The following is a 23,075-nucleotide window of genomic DNA, read 5'->3' as shown; positions in this document are numbered from 1 at the left end:
TTTTTTTCACATCTTCAACAAATTTGACTTTAAATTGTAATATAAATTTCTGTCTCTTTTGCACTCCCTAGTAATCTATAACCCATTAGTATTCCCCTGTTGTTATGCCATTGGAAATCTTATCTTCCATTGTTCTGAAAAGGATCAAAAGTAAGAAAGTATTATAATAATATGAAATGTTAATGTGAATATATTTTATGCAAAAATAAATTTAATTTTCTTAACTTAAATAAATGCAAATCTAGAAGCATCTAACATAACTCTCAACACGGGAATTATATTCTGAAATGTAGTACAAGTTCGAGTCAAGTTCTTATATAAAAATTTATGTAACAACTTTCCATACTACTGTGAGTGTAGCTGCTATATTATCATGTGAGAACATGATATTGTTTTGGTTAGGAGGTATTGAATCTCGAAATCGCGTAGGCAATGAATAAAGCATAAATGGCCATTTTCATCATCATCTTTTAATCGCATAATTTTTTACCTGCTTTTACCAGTATTGGGTTATGATTATGCATGCTCCTTTAAAAGGAGATGCGTTTTTAAATGGTTGACCTGCTTTTACCAGTATTGCTTTATTATTACGTATGCTTCTTTGACAGCAGATGCGTTTTTAAAAGATTGACGTAGAACTATGGCATCATAGCTGCTATTTCATCTCAAAATCGGTCGAGCTCTCCAAAACTTCGTTTGCCAGCTACAAAAATTGATAATGAAAGTTAAAAAATTATCATCATCATCATATATATATATATATATATATATAGAGAGAGAGAGAGAGAGAGAGAGAGAGAGAGAGAGTGGATAGAGACCGATAGAGAAATCTCGTGATTGTTTCAAACCGATTTAAACTGGTTAATGATTTAAATTAATACAAATAATGACAAAAAAATAATAATTTTTTCACATGATAACTTGAAATTTGCTATCGTAGATTTCCTTTTAGGTTTTTTTTTTTTTTTTTTTTTTTTCATTTTTGAGGATGGTGTATAAGTAACATAAAGTTAGTTTTTTATCATAAGTGTTTCAACAATGTTAAACATAATAATTCACAGAATATTTCAAATTATTTTCTATAATGATTCCTTCTTTTAATAAACTGGTAGCATCTTAAAAATTTCTTTAAATCTTTTGCTGAATACCGTACTTTTTTATTAACTAAATACAAAATTTAAAAAATAAAAAACATTGCAATTACTATAGGATTTCCACTACTATTTTTCCATTCACGCCAGAGTGTAAATGAAAACATTGTGTTTTGGGATTTTTTTATAAAGAAACTGATTCTCTAATATTTAAATTATTATGAATTAAATGTGAAGGAATTTAATTCTTTTCCAACTCAGGACCGATATCGGTATAAAAACAAATAATACGCCATTATTTAAGTATTCACTTACATTGTCAAAAGTAATATTTCAAAATATAAAGAAATTATTAAAACTAATAAATCGATATATAAAATGAAAAATAAGACAAATTCTTTTAATAAATTTCAATAATCCTAAAGCCAATCAATAATTCATAAAATATTTAATATATTTATTGCCAGGTGCCAATTTAATTATTTTTTCGCTTTTTCACACCTACACAATTTCCCACGGGTTTTCAACCTCTGATTAAGAATTAATTAAATGATTAAACCCAATCAAAATACATACAGTGGTTATAAAAATAACGGAGACTTATAAAAATAACGGAGACTTATAAAAATAACGGAGACTTATAAAAATAACGGAGACATCTGTGAATAAAAGTGACATTTTTGAATGCGCTTTGTAAGCATTAAAATATAATAATAGCCACCAGTTCTTTTATAAATAGCAATATATATATTCCAGTAATATGTGTTAGCTTTATTAAAGTTCTGTAATTCTTGTATTTTTTTTTCAAAAGCGTTGTTGTTGTTGTTTCTTATGACACTTAAGCCGGAGGGGAGCGTCTCTTGTTTTTTATAGTAGCGCCAACTAGGGCCAAGAGTACGACTTTGCCACTCACGCATCACTCATTCGCTTGCACAACCCCTTTTTACAGGAGGGCACATTCACACATCTCACAGATAGAACAAAGGAAGAACAACCATGCCCAAACCGGGACTCGAACCCAGGACGCCCAGATCGCGGGTTCAAAAGCGTAAAATGTCAGACAACTCAGATTTTCAAAGAGGCCTTATTGTAGGAACCCATCTAGTTGCAGTAAGTGTAACCGAAACATCCCAACTTTTAGGTGTTTTTATAGGTACGGTGCCATGACAGCATACAGACAGTGCGCCAAGACAAGCTCGACAAAGCAAAATAGTGGGCGGAAAGAGAAGCTCAGTGAAAGAGATTGGTGGATATTGAAGCGAATTGTAATGTCTAAAATGCGAACAACTGCAGCAAATGTGACCGCAGAGCTCAATACCCATCTGGATTCTCCAGTGTCAGTGATTACAGTTAGAAGGCACCTTTATAAACAGAACATTTATAGCAAAGCAGCAATTCCCAAGCCACTTGTCACAGATGTTAGTGGCAAACGTCGTTTACAGTGGTGTCACACGAACAAAATCTGGTCGATTGATAAGTGGAAAAAAGTAACATGGTCTGACGAAGTGTTTCACACTTTTCCCTACAACAGGACGGGTGCACCTTTTGAGGGCACCTGCTCAAGCGTATGATTATGATTGTCTCCTTCCAGCTGTCAAGCATGGAGGTAGATCTGTCATGATATGGACAGCCATGTCGTGGTTTTCTGCTGGACCAATTGTAACCCCGAAAGGAAGAATCACTGGGGAAAAGTATAGAGAAATTCTAGATGACTAAGTCCATCCTATGATTGTTTCCTGCAAGAGATGAAATTTTCCAGGATGATAATGCACCTATCCATGCAGCGTTACATGTCCAATCATGGTTTGATGAACACGAGGATGAATTTAAACATCTTCCTTGGCTCGCACAGTCATTCCACCTCAATATAATTGAACCGTTATGGACTATTTTAGAGAGTGCAATCGAAATCGATGTCCTCCATCGACATTTCTCCCAGAACTTTTACAATATCGCCAGGAAGAATGGTATAATATTCCTCTAAACATTATTCGACACTTGTATGAATCGATTCCTAGGCGAATCCAAGTTGTATTACATGCCAAAGGCCGTCCTACACTATATTAATAAAAGATTCTTTATAAATCTAAGGTTTCCATTATTTTGATAACCACCTGTATATAGCAAACATTTAAAGAAAAATAATAGTATAAAATATTAAATTTATTACAAGACCATTCTATATGTAAATTTCAAAAATAAGAGTAAAATCGAAAGGAGAAAAAATGTATTTAAAGTAATAAAGACTTAGTTCTTTTGACCAGAAAACTTATTGCAAAATATGAAACCTGCCCATCAGAAAATTTTAATACTTTTCCGTCAGACGAAATACAGGCAATTTCATCTGAGGGAAAATGTACTAAATATTGTGACATTTGTTCATCAAATATTTTTTAACATTTCCGTTTGATCAGCTGTGGTAAAACCGATCTTGTTTGCACATGATGAGGAAAATTCCTTCTGTTCATTTTTTTCCGTTTCACGGAAATAAAAATGCTCTCTATATTTTCATCTGCAACCACTCTCAACTTTCACTTTTCAATTCATGTTGTCTTATGCTGATTGATTGACATCTACTTGTACAGGGCACTCCTCTGAGCCGCGCAGACTTGCGGGCGGTGAACATCAACTTGTGCGACATGTGCGTCATTCTCTCCGCCAAAATCCCGAGTTCGGAGGATCCAACCCTGGCGGACAAAGAGGCCATACTCGCCTCCCTCAACATCAAAGCCATGACCTTCGACGATACCATTGGTGTTCTGACACAGCGTGAGTTCTTCTACACTATTTAATCTCACTTGTTAATGTGTAGACGATACAATCTATTGCTTTGAAATATTCATAAATATGTATAGTTTATTTTCATGCTATAAAATATTTACAGATAGTTTGTGTATCTGTTAGTATTATTATGTTAGAATTGATATTCATGTGAAGTAACCTGCTTAAGCACAATCTTATCAATATATTTTTATTCAACATAGAACAAAAAAATTTATCTAAAAATAACCAGAAACGGAATCAAGCTACTCCCACCATGCAAATGTGTCTGGGATATTATAACGATGGACCCCATTACGGTCAGTCCTGATGCATATCAATTACTAAGAGGTACAACTCCCACTCTCTTTCATATCCATAACAAAGCGAGAACCTGCTTAGTTATATTGCAACTTCTCATTTCATTATCTGAATTGCGTCTCCTGTGGAATAAAAATCTAAAAATAAATTAAATAATAGTTAAATTAAATATAATAATAATTAAATTAAATAATAATTCTTTAAATAATCTTCTTTAATTCATTACTATTAAATTTTCTAAAAATGAGATGAATATAAAATATTCCAAAATGTGGATAAATGTCATAAACTTCACGTTGAGAAAAAGCTAAAAACATAAAATATTATCCATATTGATAATATTATATATATATATATATATATATATATATATATATATATATATATATTATCAATAACATATGATAGCAAAAATAATAATAACAATAACTGTATATTGCCGCATTGAAGAAGGACAGTTGAATCTCCATGGCCGAATGGTCATGGCACAGGTCTCATAATCAAGAGACCTTGAGTTCGAACCCGCTAGAGACAATGGGATTCATAGTATGTGTAAATATTTCATTACTTGGTTTTATGTTTTCCTTTATTTCATGTTCCAGAAGATACTGGACATTTCTTTAGTTTACCAGACAAGTGTTCTGGACTTTTTTTACTGTCTCCAGAAAAGTATTCTGGAACTTTCCCTGCTACTATAAAAGTAGAAGATTTGTCAGTCACTGTATTCTCAGTTCTGAGTTCAGTTAATAAATTGGTTTAGCTCTATTTCTTGTGTGTCGTTGAGTTCTACGTGACAATATAAAAATTATTTTTGGGATGACTGATGGTTATTTGTTTTATCTTTTTGATAATAAAACATTAATTTTTTAAATCACTATCTCAACCAATTTTTACATTTTCTTACCCCGAAGTTCCCTTTTGAGAACTGAAGCATTCATTCATAACACTCTCGCAATTATATAAAATCTTTTATATTTAAAACAATATATCTGAGAGAATCAGATATAATGAAGTATCTATATATGCAATATGAGAATCAGCTTACTGGAAAGTTATGTTCCGGTCCCATAAATTTGATTAAAATGCTTTTAAACTAAACACCTTTTGAAATTTTGGGAGCAACCATTAAATTATGAGAAAAGGAGAGCGACAGAGAAACACTTTATAAGCGTTATCAATCAAATTCCGTTTCAAATTATATAAGTTCTTATTTGCTCACTAAGCAAAAAAAAAAAATCATGAATAATTTAAGTTGAATTTGCACATATTCAAATGAACTCAACTACACTGCCCATGGCAAATTATCAGTGCATGAAAAGCTGTCTGATGTATCATTAAATCATTTCCGGTGATGCTTAGTAAAATTTTAATGTAATTATTATTAATGGTGGAATGCGACTGTTTGGAACATTCTTATTCAAAATCGTTGTAAATAGATTTTTTTTCCTTGAATTTCGTATTAATGTAATGTAAAATATCGTTTACTATAGGAATTTATTGATTAATTTGAAATCAAAACTAAAAGTTTCGAAAAATTTGGGGGGTTTTTTAATTGTTTCGTTGATTAAGTAAGTCTGTACGTTATAATCTCAGTAATTTGACTGAAATATTTTCTAAAAGATTTCAATGCATTTAACTAAAAATGTAATAACGAACTCCTAAAAAAATTTGAATGTGCTAGATGTGAATTATATTTGCTTTATTTATTTATTTTTTTTTGTTTGAAGTCGTATTGTTTCTATTGCTATATTCAAAATGCTATATATTGTTTAATTATTAATATGCATATTCATTTATTGAAATTAGTGTTTTAAATTGTTAAAATATATAAATATTATAATAATTATATCTTTGTTTATTAAAATACTGATTTTTTTTCATTACTTTTGCTTTCAAAGCTTTTTTTTTACAACTTTTTTCATCCATTTTACTCTTTATTTATCAAACTTTTCTTATTTTTTGTGTCACATTTACCTGTAAACAAACGAAATTCCTTAAGATGAATTTTATCCAAAATTTGATTTAAATTTTCTGTTTTGAGATTAAAACCACACAAAGTATTTTTATCAAATTTCGCCAGTTCTAGTTAATTTCGTTTTTAAATTATTCGTACTCTCAGACATCATTTCCAGAACTGAATTTTTCAGATTTTTAAAGAGGTTTAAAAGTAGTGAATAAGGTCAAAGCCCCGAAATCGAATTTCTTAATAATTACAATACATTTCGCTGTGTTCTTCTTATATGAGAGAGTAAGACTGATTATGTACTAGTAACTGAACCTTTCTTTTTCCCCCAAGCAAATACTGATTCTGTTCTTAATTGCTTCAGATGAATCTGGAAGAGATGGGATGTCTCCTTTAGGCAGTCCTATCGTTTTACAAAGAAGAGGATCCGTATATGGGACAAATGTACCTTTAATTACAGAACTAGGTAATCTATCTCTTGTTTTTCTATTCTCCTGCACAATTTTATTTAAGTGAGTATAGAAATTATGGATCAAATACAGTTAGAATTAAGAATTGGCTCTTTCACGTAAATTAGAAAGATTTGAAAGAGAAATCGAAATTCGAAGGATAAACTAACTAGATGCATTTTAACTCGTTATTTAATTTTTTGATCGATATAGAGAAGTGTTAAATGATACGATATCAACCTGATACTTTGTATCAAGTACTCAAAAAGACCAGGTTTACAAAATTATTATAAATCAAAAGTATCAGGCACTACATTAGTTACAAAACTCACTTGGTAATCTCCTCGCCCTCATTCGTTTTCGGTTGTATGAAATTGAACCAACCTGATACGAAATAACAGATCGATGCAGTATTCCCAATCCTACTTCATTACTTACCTTGGTAACGCTATTAACATACATTATGTTTTTTTAACTACTTTTGTATATTGTTTCTTACCATTACTTGGAATTAAAATGTTTTTAATGCAATTTTTTATCTTTCTTTTGCGTGTTCATTGATTAAACAATATTGATGGGTTTCTGTAAATTAAAAAAAAATGTTTGTTTCATTTAATTAAAAACAAACAGGAATTTCAAACATCAGAATATTTATTACTACAATAAATTGAGCACAAATAAAAATAAAGAGTGGAACAATGAATGGAATCTTCGTAATAAAATAATTAAAAATATATATTTTTTAAAAATTTATTACATTTTATATTTTAGATCTACACATGACAAAATAAAAAATTAAAATTAAATTAAATAATTAAATAAAATAAAATAATTAAAATTAAATTAAAAACTAAAATAATTAAATAAAATAAAATAACTAAATAAAATAAAATAATTAAAATTAAATTAAAAACTAAAATAATTAAATTAAATAATTTAAATTAAATTAAAAACTAAAATAATTAAATTAAATAATTTAAATTAAATTAAAAACTAAAATAATTAAATTAAAAACTAAAATAATTAAATTAAATAATTAAAATTAAATTAAAAACTAAAATAATTAAATTAAATAATTACAATTAAGCTCCAGCTGTCAGCTTTGTAAAAAGACCTTTGCTTTTTAACAATGCTTTAAAAAAATTCAAAATTAAAACTAGCAAGCCAATCTGAATTTCGATAACATTCTTCAAAACTGATAGGTTTTAATAGACATGTTTAATGCATGCTGACAGTAAAGAAATAGGTGATCCAGATTTTACCTTGTGATTCAGATACAATAGTAACAAATCAAGGTATCGATCTATTCTGGATCCAGCAAAATCATATATCCACTCAACCTTAATATAAAGCAATTGTTATTGTTACAAATAAGTAACGATATTTTAAAAAATAACAATATGTAACATTTTAATGTAAATCATTATAATCTTAGTGTGTTAATGTAAATCATTAGAACCTTAATAAAGCGAAAATATTGATAGCTTTACTATATTCTCCCATATTCTTGATTATTATAATCAGACTAAATGTACAGAATGTCCACCTTAATTGTGGTTATATAGGTAATATTTAAATCAATATAGATAGGCATATACTTCTAAATGGAAATGTTCTTTCTATCTTTGAGCCCATAAATAAATCGGGAGACACAGAGCGTTTGTTTGCAAATTTATAGTGCTCGACTTACCAGCTTGCAATGCATTATCACTCCGAAGAGAGAATTGAGACCACGTCTGAGTGCCTCAACTTTTCTAGTTTTCCGAGAGAGTATGAAATTTTCTAGAAGTTTCTCCAAATCTCGGCTTCTAAGAGAAACATCGCCATTGTTTCTAGAATCTTCGTTTTGTCACTAAAATGGTTCAAATTTATAGCCAAGTCAACAAATGATCGCCAAGATTAGAACCTGGCAATCAATTTGCCTTTGTATTAACCTGGCATCTATTCCGTTAAGAATATCGGAAAGCTCTCTTTTCAACGATAATACCAATATTGCAATAAAGTAATATTACAGATTCGTAGCAATATTTTCGCTTAAATGAATACTCGAAATAAATATTTTTAAAGAAATTGCTAATATTGCTAATTTATGTTTTTTAAAAAAATGGTACCATGTAGAAAAGTAAATAAACACTAAATTTGTTATCCTACTAAGTTATAAAACCCCTTGAAGTCAACTATTAGCATTACAAAATGATTGAGCATCTCATGAAATGAAATACTTCATTAATAGTGATGAGTTTCATTTTCTCATCCAAAACCCTTGCCAGAGTCTCAAACTGACGTCTACAGTTACGCTAGTTGATTCACGGTATAATAATTCTTTCTAACTTTTCCAGTGAATGACACCAACGTCCAGTTCTTGGATCAGGACGATGACGACGATCCTGACACCGAGCTGTATCTCACTCAGCCGTTTGCTTGCGGCACAGCCTTTGCTGTATCTGTACTGGATTCTCTCATGAGCACCGTAAGTATTTGTTTGAGGCTCATTTCATTTGTTTAAGTGAACTTCATTTTACTCAGCCAACATCTGAAAGGAAGCATATACAAATATTTATAAATAATTGTTACAAATTAATACTATATGCATTCTATCCAGTAAATGCACGAACTCTGGTTATAAAAAATTAAAGAAAATTCACACTTCTTATTTAAAATATTAAAAATGGATGCTGAGGTTTTAAAACTGATTCTTCTTATTTGTGTAATTTTTATGAATTTTCTTTCAGTTATAGCAATAGAAAATTTCGCATAAAAATTATATTTAAAGTCAATCAAATGAAATCAGTAATTACATATAAATATAATTAGTAAAATAATGAAAGTTTCATTGCAAAATATATTTATAAATATTTTGCAAAACTTATTAAAATTATACGAGCCGGCGTCCTGGTATAGGGGTAGTGCGTCTTTCCCGTGATCTGGGCGTCTCGGGTTCGAGTCCCGGTTCGGATATGGTTGTTCTTCTATATTCCGTCTGTGAGGTGTGTGAATATGTTATAAAAGTGGTTGTGCAAGCGAATGTGACGTATGAAGCAGCTAAGTCGCACTCTTGGCCCTAGATGGCGCTACTGAAAAAACAAGAGATGCTCACTCGGCTTAAATCGCTGACAGATCACTATCGGTGGGCTTGTAAAGTGCCATAAATCGCAACAAAACACAAAATTATACGAAAATGTGTGAAAATATAAAATTTATATAATTGAAATGTTTTTGTAATTTAAAAGTGGAGTGAAATTAAATTTATGCAATATTATGCTGAAATTATCAAAAAGGAATTTTAAAACTTCGACTAATTTTAATTAAAGTTTTGAAAAAAAAGAATTTTTAAGCACGTTCTACTCAGGTATCTGCTTTGGTAATTCTTTGTCCACTGAAATACGTTCAGAACATTGTGCATTTATTTATTAATATGCATGGTACATCACACAATATATAGATAATATGCCGGCCTGTAAATATTCAGATTATGAGGCAGTTCATCATTTCAAATTCCTGAGGCTTGTTCTCAAAACTAGTTTTAATTTCAAGACTGTGGAAACTCATTTTGGAATAAGATTGATTTGGCTTAGTCTTTCAAATAATATCAGAAGCTTGAAGACAGATGCTGAATATTTAGGATTTCGGGCAATTTCGTGCATAATTTCCTCACCCCCCCCCTTGACGTTTTGTTATAATCATGATCATTTATAGTTCCTCAAAATTATGTCTTCACCAATAATTAGAGCAGTGAGTTAATAATCGTTTGGTGTTTTCATCAACACATAAATCCAATAATTGTCTTTTCTTAGCATCATCCTTGTCATCATAAATACTTGTCTGAAATCTTGATCCTTTTGAGTTGTTGAGTTACAGAGTTGTTTCTTTCAACCTGTTATCTTCATAAATAATCCTCAATGTTTCTTAAACTTCCTGATAATTTTCTCCCGAGTTTATTCAAACTTTTTTCAGATTCTTGAACACCGACGGTTTTCTCAAATCAATCCATTCGCAACTATTTAAACAGTGAAAAACGATCCGAAAGCACAAAAAGACTGCATTCATTAGATTTTTTCATTAACACATGAGGTCAATGACCGTCCTTGCCATCTTCTCGACCCTTACTGAAATAGTAATTGACTTTAATAAAAAGCTGCTTTTTCACCCGTGTATTATCTTCCTAAATATACCTCAGCATTTCAGGAATTTCCTTAAAGCTTTACCTAATTTTCATCAAAAAATTATTGATAATAAAATCAATAAATTTTTTTATCAATCTTTATCATCGATGAAGACAAAAAAATAGTGTCATATAAAATATCACAATTTAGTTATAGATTCTCCTGGAAGGGTTGATGGTTGCTGACTCTCTAATCAAAAAACTCTTAGCAAAACGACAACGATGAAGAGAAATTCGCAATGAAAAGTGTGGTTTCATGAGATTAAATCAATATTTCTGTACAAAGAAATCTTCTATATACCATAAAGAAACTCTTTCATTGAGAATCCATAGTTCGTTGATTCTTAGAAGAAAAATTCTTAACAGGTATATTGTAACTGATGAACCACCTGATATCATTTCTTGAATTTCCTGATATTATTTCTCTTGATTTCTTCTTTTGAGTTTGTATCTAAGAAAGGGCTGTTCATCCACCAATTCATAATATTGAAACGTCAAATTCTAGAACGATATATTATGTGTCCAGTATGCGCCTGTATGAGATTAAATCAATATTTCTGTACAAAGGAGTCTTCGATACACCATAAAGAAACTCTTTCATTGAGAAACCGTAGTTCGTTGATTCTTAGAAAAAAATTCTTAACAGGTAGATTGAAACAGATGAACCACCTGATATCATTTCTTGTATTTCCTGATATTATTTCTCTTGGTTTCTTTTCTTGGGTTTGTATCTAAGAAAGCGCCGTTCATCCACCAATACATAATATTGAAACGTCAAATTCTAGAACGATATATTATGTGTCCAGTATGCGCCTGTATGAGATTAAATCAATATTTCTGTACAAAGGAGTCTTCGATACACCATAAAGAAACTCTTTCATTGAGAATCCGTAGTTCGTTGATTCTTAGAAAAAAATTCTTAACAGGTAGATTGAAACTGATGAACCACCTGATATCATTTCTTGTATTTCCTGATATTATTTCTCTTGGTTTCTTTTTTTGGGTTTGTATCTAAGAAAGCGCCGTTCATCCACCAATTCATAATATTGAAACGTCAAATTCTAGAACGATATATTATGTGTCCAGTATGCGCCTGTATGAGATTAAATCCATATTTCTCTGCAAAGGAGTCTTCTATATACCATAAAGAAACTCTTTCATTGAGAATCCGTAGTTCCTTGATTTTTAGAAGAAAAATTCTTAACAGGTAGATTGAAACTGATGAATCACCTGATATCATTTCTTGGATTTCCTGACATCATTTCTCTTGATTTCTTTTTTTGGGTTTGTATCTAAGAAAGCGCCGTTCATCCACCAATTCATAATATTGAAACGTCAAATTCTAGAACGATATATTATGTGTCCAGTATGCGCCTGCATGAGATTAAATCCATATTTCTCTGCAAAGGAGTCTTCTATATACCATAAAGAAACTCTTTCATTGAGAATCCGTAGTTCCTTGATTTTTAGAAGAAAAATTCTTAACAGGTAGATTGAAACTGATGAATCACCTGATATCATTTCTTGGATTTCCTGACATCATTTCTCTTGATTTCTTTTTTTGGGTTTGTATCTAAGAAAGCGCCGTTCATCCACCAATTCATAATATTGAAACGTCAAATTCTAGAACGATATATTATGTGTCCAGTATGCGCCTGCATGAGATTAAATCCATATTTCTCTGCAAAGGAGTCTTCTATATACCATAAAGAAACTCTTTCATTGAGAATCCGTAGTTCCTTGATTTTTAGAAGAAAAATTCTTAACAGGTAGATTGAAACTGATGAACCACCTGATATCATTTCTTGTATTTCCTGATATTATTTCTCTTGGTTTCTTTTTTTGGGTTTGTATCTAAGAAAGCACAGTTCATCCACCAATTAATAATATTGAAACGACAAATTCTAGAACGATATATTATGTGTCCAGTATGCGCCTGTGTGAGATTAAATCAATATTTCTGTACAAAGGAGTCTTCGATACACCATAAAGAAACTCTTTCATTGAGAATCCGTAGTTCGTTGATTCTTAGAAAAAAATTCTTAACAGGTAGATTGAAACTGATGAACCACCTGATATCATTTCTTGTATTTCCTGATATTATTTCTCTTGGTTTCTTTTTTTGGGTTTGTATCTAAGAAAGCACAGTTCATCCACCAATTAATAATATTGAAACGACAAATTCTAGAACGATATATTATGTGTCCAGTATGCGCCTGTATGAGATTAAATCAATATTTCTGTACAAAGGAGTCTTCGATACACCATAAAGAAACTCTTTCATTGAGAATCCGTAGTTCGTTGATTCTTAGAAAAAAATTCTTAACAGGTAGATTGAAACTGATGAACCACCTGATATCATTTCTTGTATTTCCTGATATTATTTCTCTTGGTTTCTTTTTTTGGGTTTGTATCTAAGAAAGCGCCGTTCATCCACCAATTCATAATATTGAAACGTCAAATTCTAGAACGATATATTATGTGTCCAGTATGCGCCTGTATGAGATTAAATCCATATTTCTCTGCAAAGGAGTCTTCTATATACCATAAAGAAACTCTTTCATTGAGAATCCGTAGTTCCTTGATTTTTAGAAGAAAAATTCTTAACAGGTAGATTGAAACTGATGAATCACCTGATATCATTTCTTGGATTTCCTGACATCATTTCTCTTGATTTCTTTTTTTGGGTTTGTATCTAAGAAAGCGCCGTTCATCCACCAATTCATAATATTGAAACGTCAAATTCTAGAACGATATATTATGTGTCCAGTATGCGCCTGCATGAGATTAAATCCATATTTCTCTGCAAAGGAGTCTTCTATATACCATAAAGAAACTCTTTCATTGAGAATCCGTAGTTCCTTGATTTTTAGAAGAAAAATTCTTAACAGGTAGATTGAAACTGATGAATCACCTGATATCATTTCTTGGATTTCCTGACATCATTTCTCTTGATTTCTTTTTTTGGGTTTGTATCTAAGAAAGCACCGTTCATCCACCAATTCATAATATTGAAACGTCAAATTCTAGAACGATATATTATGTGTCCAGTATGCGCCTGCATGAGATTAAATCAATATTTCTCTACAAAGGAGTCTTCTATATACCATAAAGAAACTCTTTCATTGAGAATCCGTAGTTCCTTGATTTTTAGAAGAAAAATTCTTAACAGGTAGATTGAAACTGATGAATCACTGATATCATTTCTTGGATTTCCTGACATCATTTCTCTTGATTTCTTTTTTTGAGTTTGTATCTAAGAAAGCACCGTTCATCCACCAATTCATAATATTGAAACGTCAAATTCTAGAACGATATATTATGTGTCCAGTATGCGCCTGCATGAGATTAAATCAATATTTCTGTACAAAGGAGTCTTCGATACACCATAAAGAAACTCTTTCATTGAGAATCCGTAGTTCGTTGATTCTTAGAAAAAAATTCTTAACAGGTAGATTGAAACTGATGAACCACCTGATATCATTTCTTGTATTTCCTGATATTATTTCTCTTGGTTTCTTCTTTTGGGTTTGTATCTAAGGAAGTGCCGTTCATCCACCAATTAATAATATTGAAACGACAAATTCTAAAACAATATATTACGTGTCAAGTTTCCAGATCTGGTATTGGACAATATGTGGTGAGTACAACAATACAACCTAAATATTAAACACATTGAATTCCATTAAAAGAATGTCTGCAAACTCCCATATGGTATTTACAATTTACAAAAATAAGCCAATGTCTAAATATAATATTTGTTCTTAAGAAATTTCCGTAATCTGGAAAATAATTCTTGCTAACCATGTGCATGAAGCTACTGTTTCAAACTGTTAATATAAGAACTGTATTACATAACTAGAAGACAACACTGCCCTGTTCGAAGGTGCATGATAAAGATTTAATATATAAGGAAGTGACTTTAACACTATTTATATCTGAACCAATTGTTAATTTTACCTTTAAATTGAGCCTTGTATCTTACTTATTTCTCTTTCGTAGACTTACTTCAACGCGAATGCTCTGACTTTGATCCGATCTTTAATTACGGGCGGCGCCACCCCTGAACTGGAGCTGATTTTAGCGGAAGGAGCCGGCCTCCGTGGCGGATACAGCACGCCGGAATCCCTCAACAACAGGGACAGATGCAGAGTGGGACAGATATCTCTGTCTGATGGACCCCTTGCCTGTCATGGGGTATGTTCAACACAAGAATTATATTAAGCTAAAAGTGACCAAATTTTATGAATATCAACCTAAAATGCTTTAAGTTGGGTTATTGAGTATCACTCAATTCCAAAACCTAGCATGAATGCAAAAATAAAGCATAGCTGATGCGGTGGGTAATCAAATATTGAATTCTTTCCCACTCCATTTGTAGTGGGAGTTGCCAATCAGGAATTCGACGTAAAATAGATATGGAGAAAGGAGACAAAGAATTGAGGGATATTCTTGCTAAACTTTCGCTGAGAGAATAAGAGTGACTAGCAATGGATTAAGTTGAATTTCTTGGAGTAAACAAAATAATTGAGTGCACAAAATAAAATAAATAAATAAAATAATAAAATTAATTATTATACCTTAACCTTAAATATCTAAGACAAGGATGTCGTATTTATTTTAGAGACTTTGGATCAAAAACTAAATCTCTCTTGGTCTCACCAGAATCCTTCACTGAATTGTTGATGCTTCTGAATTTACACATTGAGGATGTTTTAGTCAGCAACTATTGTAGTATTTATGTAGATTATAAACATACCACTATTGATAATAATATAGGCTTTAAGAAAATCAAATATATTTAAGGAATTCATTGATTTAGATTAAAATTATTTTTCGAGCTTAGATAACAATTTTTCTTTAGATCTAGATTTTAAATTTAAATTTGTATTAAGATTTTTAAAAGACAAAAAAATTAACATATATCCTTGAAAATAATTAGTGCATAACATTTATTCTCGATTGCCAATTTTCCATTAAAACTTTCATATCTACATGGTTCACAAGAATGTTCCTTACCGCTAGATATTTTTGAAAATTCCTCGTTAAAACGTAATATATAAAACACAAAATTCATTACAAAATAATAAAAGTTACTTTTTAGGATGTGATACATGTGAATAAATGCAATGTCATTGCAAAAAATCCTTAAAATATATTCTAGTTTAATTATAATATATTTTTATTAAACCTCTCTTGAAAATAAAATAACTCCATTCTAAGCAAATGATTCATTTGCATACGACTCTTAATATGTTGCTATTGGAAAATAATGAAAGGCTTTCAAATTGTACCACTTTGAATTTGCCAACAAATTACGCCGGCATGCCAAAGGCAGTAAGATATCACTGGTAAATAACAACTAATTGGCCAATGACACTCCATCGATGCCATAAGCAAATAATAATAAATTTGCCAATGGCACCCCGTCAATGTCTCTGGCAAAAAAAATGACTAATTTGCCTATAATTCAGTACGATATCGTTGGAAAACAACAATCAATTTAGCAATGACACAACGTCGATGCCCTTTGCAAATAACGACCAATTTGCCAATGACACCCCGTCGAAGTCACTGGCAAATAACGACCCATTTGCCAATGACACTCCATCAATGTCGTTGGCAAATAACGACCAATTTGCTAATAACACCCCCTTGATGTCGTTGACAGATTAAGGATCGACTTGCTAATGGCCCAACATGATGTAATAAGCAAATAACGACCAGCTTGCCAATGACACCAAGTTGATTGTTGTTTAAAGTATTAAAAGCTGATTGGACTTTCGCTATTCTACCTGTAAATAATATTAAATGACACACAAGAGGATTTTAATACTTTCTCAATAACTTGTAAAGAATATTAAAAGCAAGTAATATAAAAGTGGTCTTTATATTACTTTATATAAAAGTTATCTTTTAAGAACCAAATATCTTGTTACTTTTCATCTAATTGCTCAGAATAAAATTTCCCTTTGAGATCTATCTGAAGTTATGTTTCTTATGCTTCGGCAGGAAGGTGGAAAGTACGGTGATGTGTTCGTAGCTGCCCTCAAGAACTACGGAATGTTGTGCATCGGCCTCTACAGATACAGAGATACCAGCTCTTCTTTCGAGGCCTCTACAAAGAGATACGTCATCACAAATCCACCAATAGATTTTCCTCTTATACCCACAGATAAGGTAAATCTACATATTTTTCAATCCAATGGTGTTAAACAATTTAGTTAAGGTAGTTAAAAGCCATTTAACTATCGTATTAATTTGATTAATTTACCTACTTTATTAATTTGATTAATTTACCTACTTTATTAATTTGATTAATTTACCTACTTTATTAATTTGATCATGTTTTGTGAAAAAATGTTCGAGAGTCAATCTCTCAGTTCATGGATCTACCTTTCAATTTAGACAAAGCTAGCATAAACTAAACTAACAATAACATAGCAACTTAATTCTGAAAAGAGTAATACCATATGCTTGTATTTAAAATTTAAAGTAGGCTTGGAATAATGTAAAACATAACAGATTTTGCCTTTAGTAAATATATGCAGATTGTCCTGAAATTTCGTATAAATTAATTATAATTCGATTCCTTACTCTCAGAGGATGAAAGGTATTTAAAAAATATTTAAAGAATCATAGAATTTTCACTTCAGTTTTAGAGAAAATCACTTTAAAGGAACGATAGCATCACTTTTGGTTTTACTTAAGAGCTTCATTTAAAACATGAGTATTAAAACATGAACATCCCCATGCTTTAATACATTATGAGTAAACATGCATATACTCATAACTAAAATCGTCATAAAACATTAGGATTTTTTTTGCATTTTTGTTTAAAAGAACAGATGTATCGAACTTTGGTAATGCTTAAAATGCTCTTAAGTCAAATTTCCAAAATTTTCACTCTCTCCATTTTGCATTCAGATTTAAGAAAAATGCAAAGACACTGACACTCAACACTGAATATGTAAATCAGTTTAAAAATCTCAGTTATAACAGAAAGTGAGTTAGTTGTGCGTTTTAATGCAATTTGCACATATCACGCTGCTAGATCGGGTTTAACACATTGACTACCTAGATGGATTTCTTACAATGTGAGGTATATATCACCGGTGACCACACGGCAGTCAGGGGATAAATCTTCTATCCACGGAGCGCACAATTACTTCTTGATATGCAAAATGGTCTTTTGAACATTTGCCTCTGTAAACATCATACTTCTTATGTGAACTGTTGTTTCCAAAAACAATTAAATGCATTGTTTTTTAACTGGAACTGATGTCATTGTTTGTAAAGGCTTCTCAAAAAGTACAGATGTTTGTAAATTTATCATCCTCTGCTACAAATGCATCGCTCTCTTATTCTGCCATTAAATGTTATCCACTCTTATTGTGGTCCAAAACTTATTTTTTTAAATTGTTAGAAGTAGATAAATATTTCTATTTGGGTCAATTCTTTAAATGACTTGGAAAATTATATTTTATGTTGTTTAAATCAATTTTAAAATATTCTTGACATTGTAAAATTTTAAACAAAATGAGATCCATCCTTCTACGACTAAAATTGGTTTTGTTATGAAACACTAAGATTTATCTTCGTCGAATTTTATATGATACATGGTCCCAAGAGAGATTTCAAGCGATAGTTTGCAAATTGAAATGATGCGTTGCTTTGTAACATTTATAAGTTGCTCTTAAAATAAATTTGTATACAACTTCTATTAGGTTTAAAGCTATAACTCAGCTAATATGAGTTATAAAATAATGGAGGAGGAGAAGATGTCCTATTATTAAAGATATACACAGTTTTACCCTAAATATCCTATTAGCACAAGATATTATACGATATTCCCACGATGTTGTTCTATGTTCTGAATTCCGCCCAATGTCCGGAAGATATCGTAAGAATGTTGTTCAGCATTTTATGCTAATACAGTATGATTATTAGAACCGTGAGACCGTATAAAAAATTAGAATTCAAACCTTTTCAGAAACACATTAATTGACACAAACAACTTAAAATGTAATTCTTCCCGTCATAAATTATTTTTAATGCAAATAAATATCTCTCTATAATATTTTGGAAATTATCTATTGAATTATAAGTCTGTATATCCAATATACAGAGAGAATAGATTCTTTATTAAAAACATTTAGCCATTTATTTCCAGATTGATACGCTTTTTCGCTTTCCAGTTTCGATTTATCAAGACATGCACAGTAAAATTCTACCTTTGATTGTGAATGATTGCAATTTTTCTTTTTCTTTTCAGGTGTTTGTCTTGATGCAATTTGATCCTGGACTCGAATATCAACCCAACCGCGGCGAGCGGGACGATAACTCCTGACTGTTGTACTGCAGCGCCTTGACGGATGGGCCCTACAGTTTCGTCTGACCTATCACAAGGACTGGTGCCACGACCGGTCATCGAAGTCAGCTTTCGCCGTCGCTTCCATCAATGCCATCTTGGGCTGCTGCTTTCTTTTGCCTTAATTTCTGCAAACGCTGATATCACTCTGCGCAGTGCCAATCCTCTCGCCACAAGACTCAGAAGTTCGTTCACGCGTGTGTCAGCGAGTTTTTTTTCACTCCTGTCCTCGAAGAATTGGCGGTCTGCCATCTTGCTTGGCGACACAGATGATGTCATGCTGTTCTTCTACATCGAAGCACTTACATATCCTAAAACACTGAATATAATGTTTAGATTATATAAAATATTTTTCTTGCGTGTCTTCAAGAGGGAAATATATCTTGTTCAGCAGGAATAGATTGTTACCACGTGGACAGGACAATGGATGCATGAAAGTTTGAAGTTACATTGTGATGATCCTTGGTATCTTGAAGAAACAGGTGTGGGGAAAAAATTAACTATTTTCGAGTTTGAAACAAACATTTACCTTCGAACGATTAAGGCTTCGTATATCTACGTGGTAGCTATGTATTTTTGTGCTGTTTCATATCAAAAAGTTTAATATCACTTGAGACCTGTTTGCCTACAACAGACCTCAAAAGTTCAGAGGTTTGTATATCAAATATATATATATACATATACATATATCAATGTTGATTAAAAGTAGTAAAATTATTGTAAATTTTTCCAAACAAAATATTAGCTTATTATATCGTAGCTTAAAAAAATTAGACAATTTATAGATTGTCGAAGGTGGAAAACAAAATTCTTTATTTCTAACGCAATTTCATCTTTTGGACGATGTTGTGATATTTAGTAAAATATAAACAATAAAGTGAGTGTTTGTCAACATTCCATGGATTTCGGCAATTTCTTATCAACAAAATATTTAAAAATCCTCACACAAGGTTGTTCTTTTTATTACTTCAATAAATATTTGTAACAAGAAAAGATGGAGAAAATATGCTGGATTATATTAAATTGTCAATTTCGACTTTTAAAAATTTTTAAACGTATATGAAAAGCTTTTTTAAATGTTAAAATATTTTAGAAAATATTCTTTTTCTATGATATTAATGCGCATTTCTTCCTTAAGTACGTATGAATGCAGCAAGGCCTCAATGTCATTAAAAAATCGCTTATATTACTTTTTAATACTTGCTCTTCTTTATGTAAGTTTAAAGTAGCTTTAATTTGTACAACACATATATTTTTAGATTGATACTATGAAAATGGCTTCGGTATCTTTGTTAAAACTTTTCTTCTTGTGGTGCGTCTGTGTGATAAATGATACAGCAACACTTTACGACAACTGTTAAATTGCAAAAAAAAAATGTTTATGTGAAACATTTACTTGATACAAAATGCAAAAGAGATTATATGTTGTATGAACACGAAACACACACAAAAAAATGTTTATTGAAATTTAAAAATTTGTGCTGAAATAAAGCAAGTTACCAATTTAGTTTTTGTTTAATCTTTTACTTCTTTTCCTTAAATCTTTATTTCAAACAGTGAAAAATTAATTCAAATTGCATGGAAAACGTCAGTTTTTTTATACTATAACCATAAATTAATATTATAATTAAACCACTAGACATATTGTGGTCTGTTAAACCTTACTATTAAACACCTTATGGAAAAAAAGATTCTAGAAATAATTAGAAATATATTTAAAAAATATATGGAACATTGTATTTTATTCGCTCTCTGATTGGCAGATACAGGGTCACATGACACTTGGAGTTTTGTTTTGCCAGCATTGTTTGAAATATTTTGTGAAAAATATCATTACGTCGTAATAAATATTTATATTGCACTTGGTAAAATGGTGAATCAGAAACGGCAAAGTAAAGTTTTGATTAACATCAAATTAACAGCAAATGACTTTAAAACAATATTATTTTTAATTCTACTTTTGTATACACCGTTTGTGGCAACACTAATGAATAATTTTCAAGTTTGTTTAAATTCGAGAAATGGAAACTTTTCGTCTCCCGACTAACAATCGGTTGAATATGTAAGAAATGCACGTGTTAATCTTTTATTGTTTTTTTAAATAGTAATGCGGTGTCCAGCAATATCCGATGAATTAAAAATGCGAAGGAAAACCGAGCGAGAATCTGTCAATTTGAAAAGAAAAGTAAAAACCTTTGCAGCTGCCAGTGAGACTAGCTTTCGCCATGACCATCAATAAGTCACAACTTTAGAGTTTTGACAAAGTTGATCTGATTATTAATGATCAAAGTGCTATATTTTCACTCGATCAATTGTATATAGCATTTTCCAGAGCGAATCTAGAACTGGAATCAGAATCCAGACTAAAGGAGACAGAAAATGTTTTCATTAAAGATACTTTTAGATAGCAAAAATTAAACAACATAAAATATTATATCAGTATTTTTTTAATGCTTTTACGAAAGTTTTTATTTAATGTGTTTACTTTTTTTTAATTTCTTCGGTTAATATGGGCTATGACATCAGAGGAAGTTCTCTAATAGAGACGGTGCATCTTGTTTCAAATTAAGTGATGTAGCCCAATTAAACGTTAAAAAAAAGTTAATTGCTTATCATTTAAACTGTGTTCAGTATTATACTGAAGCTAACAATTCTTCGTCTTTGACACTTTCCTTGACCTTACTTAAACTTCCTGAATCCTCATCTCGTGTGTTTTTAGGTCTTAGTGTTTGAGCATTTTTAATATAATTGCATGTATCATATACATTTTCTTTTTACTACCATTTGTTTGGGGCAGAATAGCCACGTTTGGTTCTTGTATAATTAAATAACCAACTTTCGGTTAATACGGGGGTTTGGAGTTTGGTTAATACGGGTTAAAAATTCGACATTCATCTCCAAAAGATTTTGTCTATCCTGCTAAACAATCGTAAGTTAATTTCTTCCAATCGGCCGAGACATCCAGGGTATTCTGAATTATAGTCGTTAGGGCGTTGATATGGAGACATTTCTATCACTGGCCACAGCCCGACACTGGAAGGAGAAATGTCACATCATCAGATTGGAAAAATTTGATCTCAAATCCGTTAAAGAATTAAGAACTCACTTACTTATTCGACGACTTGTCATCTAAATATATATTATAGCGTCCCCTCAACCTACTATAGAAGGGGTTTTTTTTGTTTTTTTTTTATAGCGGGTGATAAAAATCCATGATAAATTGTAAGGGGTGACAGAGCACATTACAATAAACAATTTTTGTGAAGGAATGCAATAAACTGTCAAAAAGTCCATTGAAGTACTAAGACAAAAGATATACTTTACAGAAAAAGTAAATTGTTTGCTTATAGCATTGTTAACAAATAGTTCTTAACAGCAAAGCTTATACCCGAAACATTCAGATCAGTAAGAAATTGAATATATTTTATCCTAAAGAACTTTATTTAAAATTCCCTTCATAAATTGAAAAAATATTTTATATAAATGATCTTCGGTAATTCTTACGAAATGTGAACTTTCTCCTGACATTAAGGGTTCTATAAAAACCTGGCTCATTTTTCTCAAGCATTTAATAATGTGAATTGATTACCATTTGTTCTGAAAACTCTTAACATTTCGTCCATCAACAGCAATACAAGCTTGGGAACATTGATAGAAGGTTGCGCTTGTAGTTTCGGGCAGAATCCATTGACGATTTGTTCTAAAATATTTGGTGAGGAAACAAATTTACGAGATATATTTAGCTACTTTGAAATTGTATGTCAAGTACTTCAATGTCGTTTCCAAGCTTATATTATTGTTTTGAACGCATTTGTGTTCGATAATTTACGCCTTGCTGTGAACCGTTTCAGTTAGCAAAACGCTGTGTTTTCAGTGTCCAGACTAAAACTTAAAAAAATAGTGCAGAAATAGTGTAATTATTTGCAATATTGAACGAGAAACTTCTGAGGAACCATCA

The 23,075-nt window shown here is 31.0% G+C and overlaps 1 protein-coding gene across 1 annotated transcript in view; it reads left to right on the top strand.

Annotated features, from left to right (window-relative positions):
* LOC129962640 (calcium-activated potassium channel slowpoke-like) overlaps positions 1–20,611 on the top strand; it is a 288,136-nt gene extending 267,525 nt beyond the window's left edge. Inside the window, exons 20-25 of the mRNA XM_056076504.1 lie at positions 3,677–3,860; positions 6,500–6,601; positions 8,924–9,054; positions 14,749–14,943; positions 16,759–16,926; positions 19,022–20,611. Of these exons, the coding sequence (XP_055932479.1) occupies positions 3,677–3,860; positions 6,500–6,601; positions 8,924–9,054; positions 14,749–14,943; positions 16,759–16,926; positions 19,022–19,096 (855 nt within the window). The 3' untranslated portion in view covers positions 19,097–20,611. The remainder of the gene's footprint in view (positions 1–3,676; positions 3,861–6,499; positions 6,602–8,923; positions 9,055–14,748; positions 14,944–16,758; positions 16,927–19,021) is intronic.
* Positions 20,612–23,075: the final 2,464 nt, after the last annotated feature.

Source organism: Argiope bruennichi, chromosome 3 (assembly GCF_947563725.1).
Source record: "Argiope bruennichi chromosome 3, qqArgBrue1.1, whole genome shotgun sequence".
NCBI classification, from domain to species: Eukaryota; Metazoa; Arthropoda; class Arachnida; order Araneae; family Araneidae; genus Argiope; species Argiope bruennichi.
This window is presented reverse-complemented; position numbering and strand designations above follow the sequence as displayed.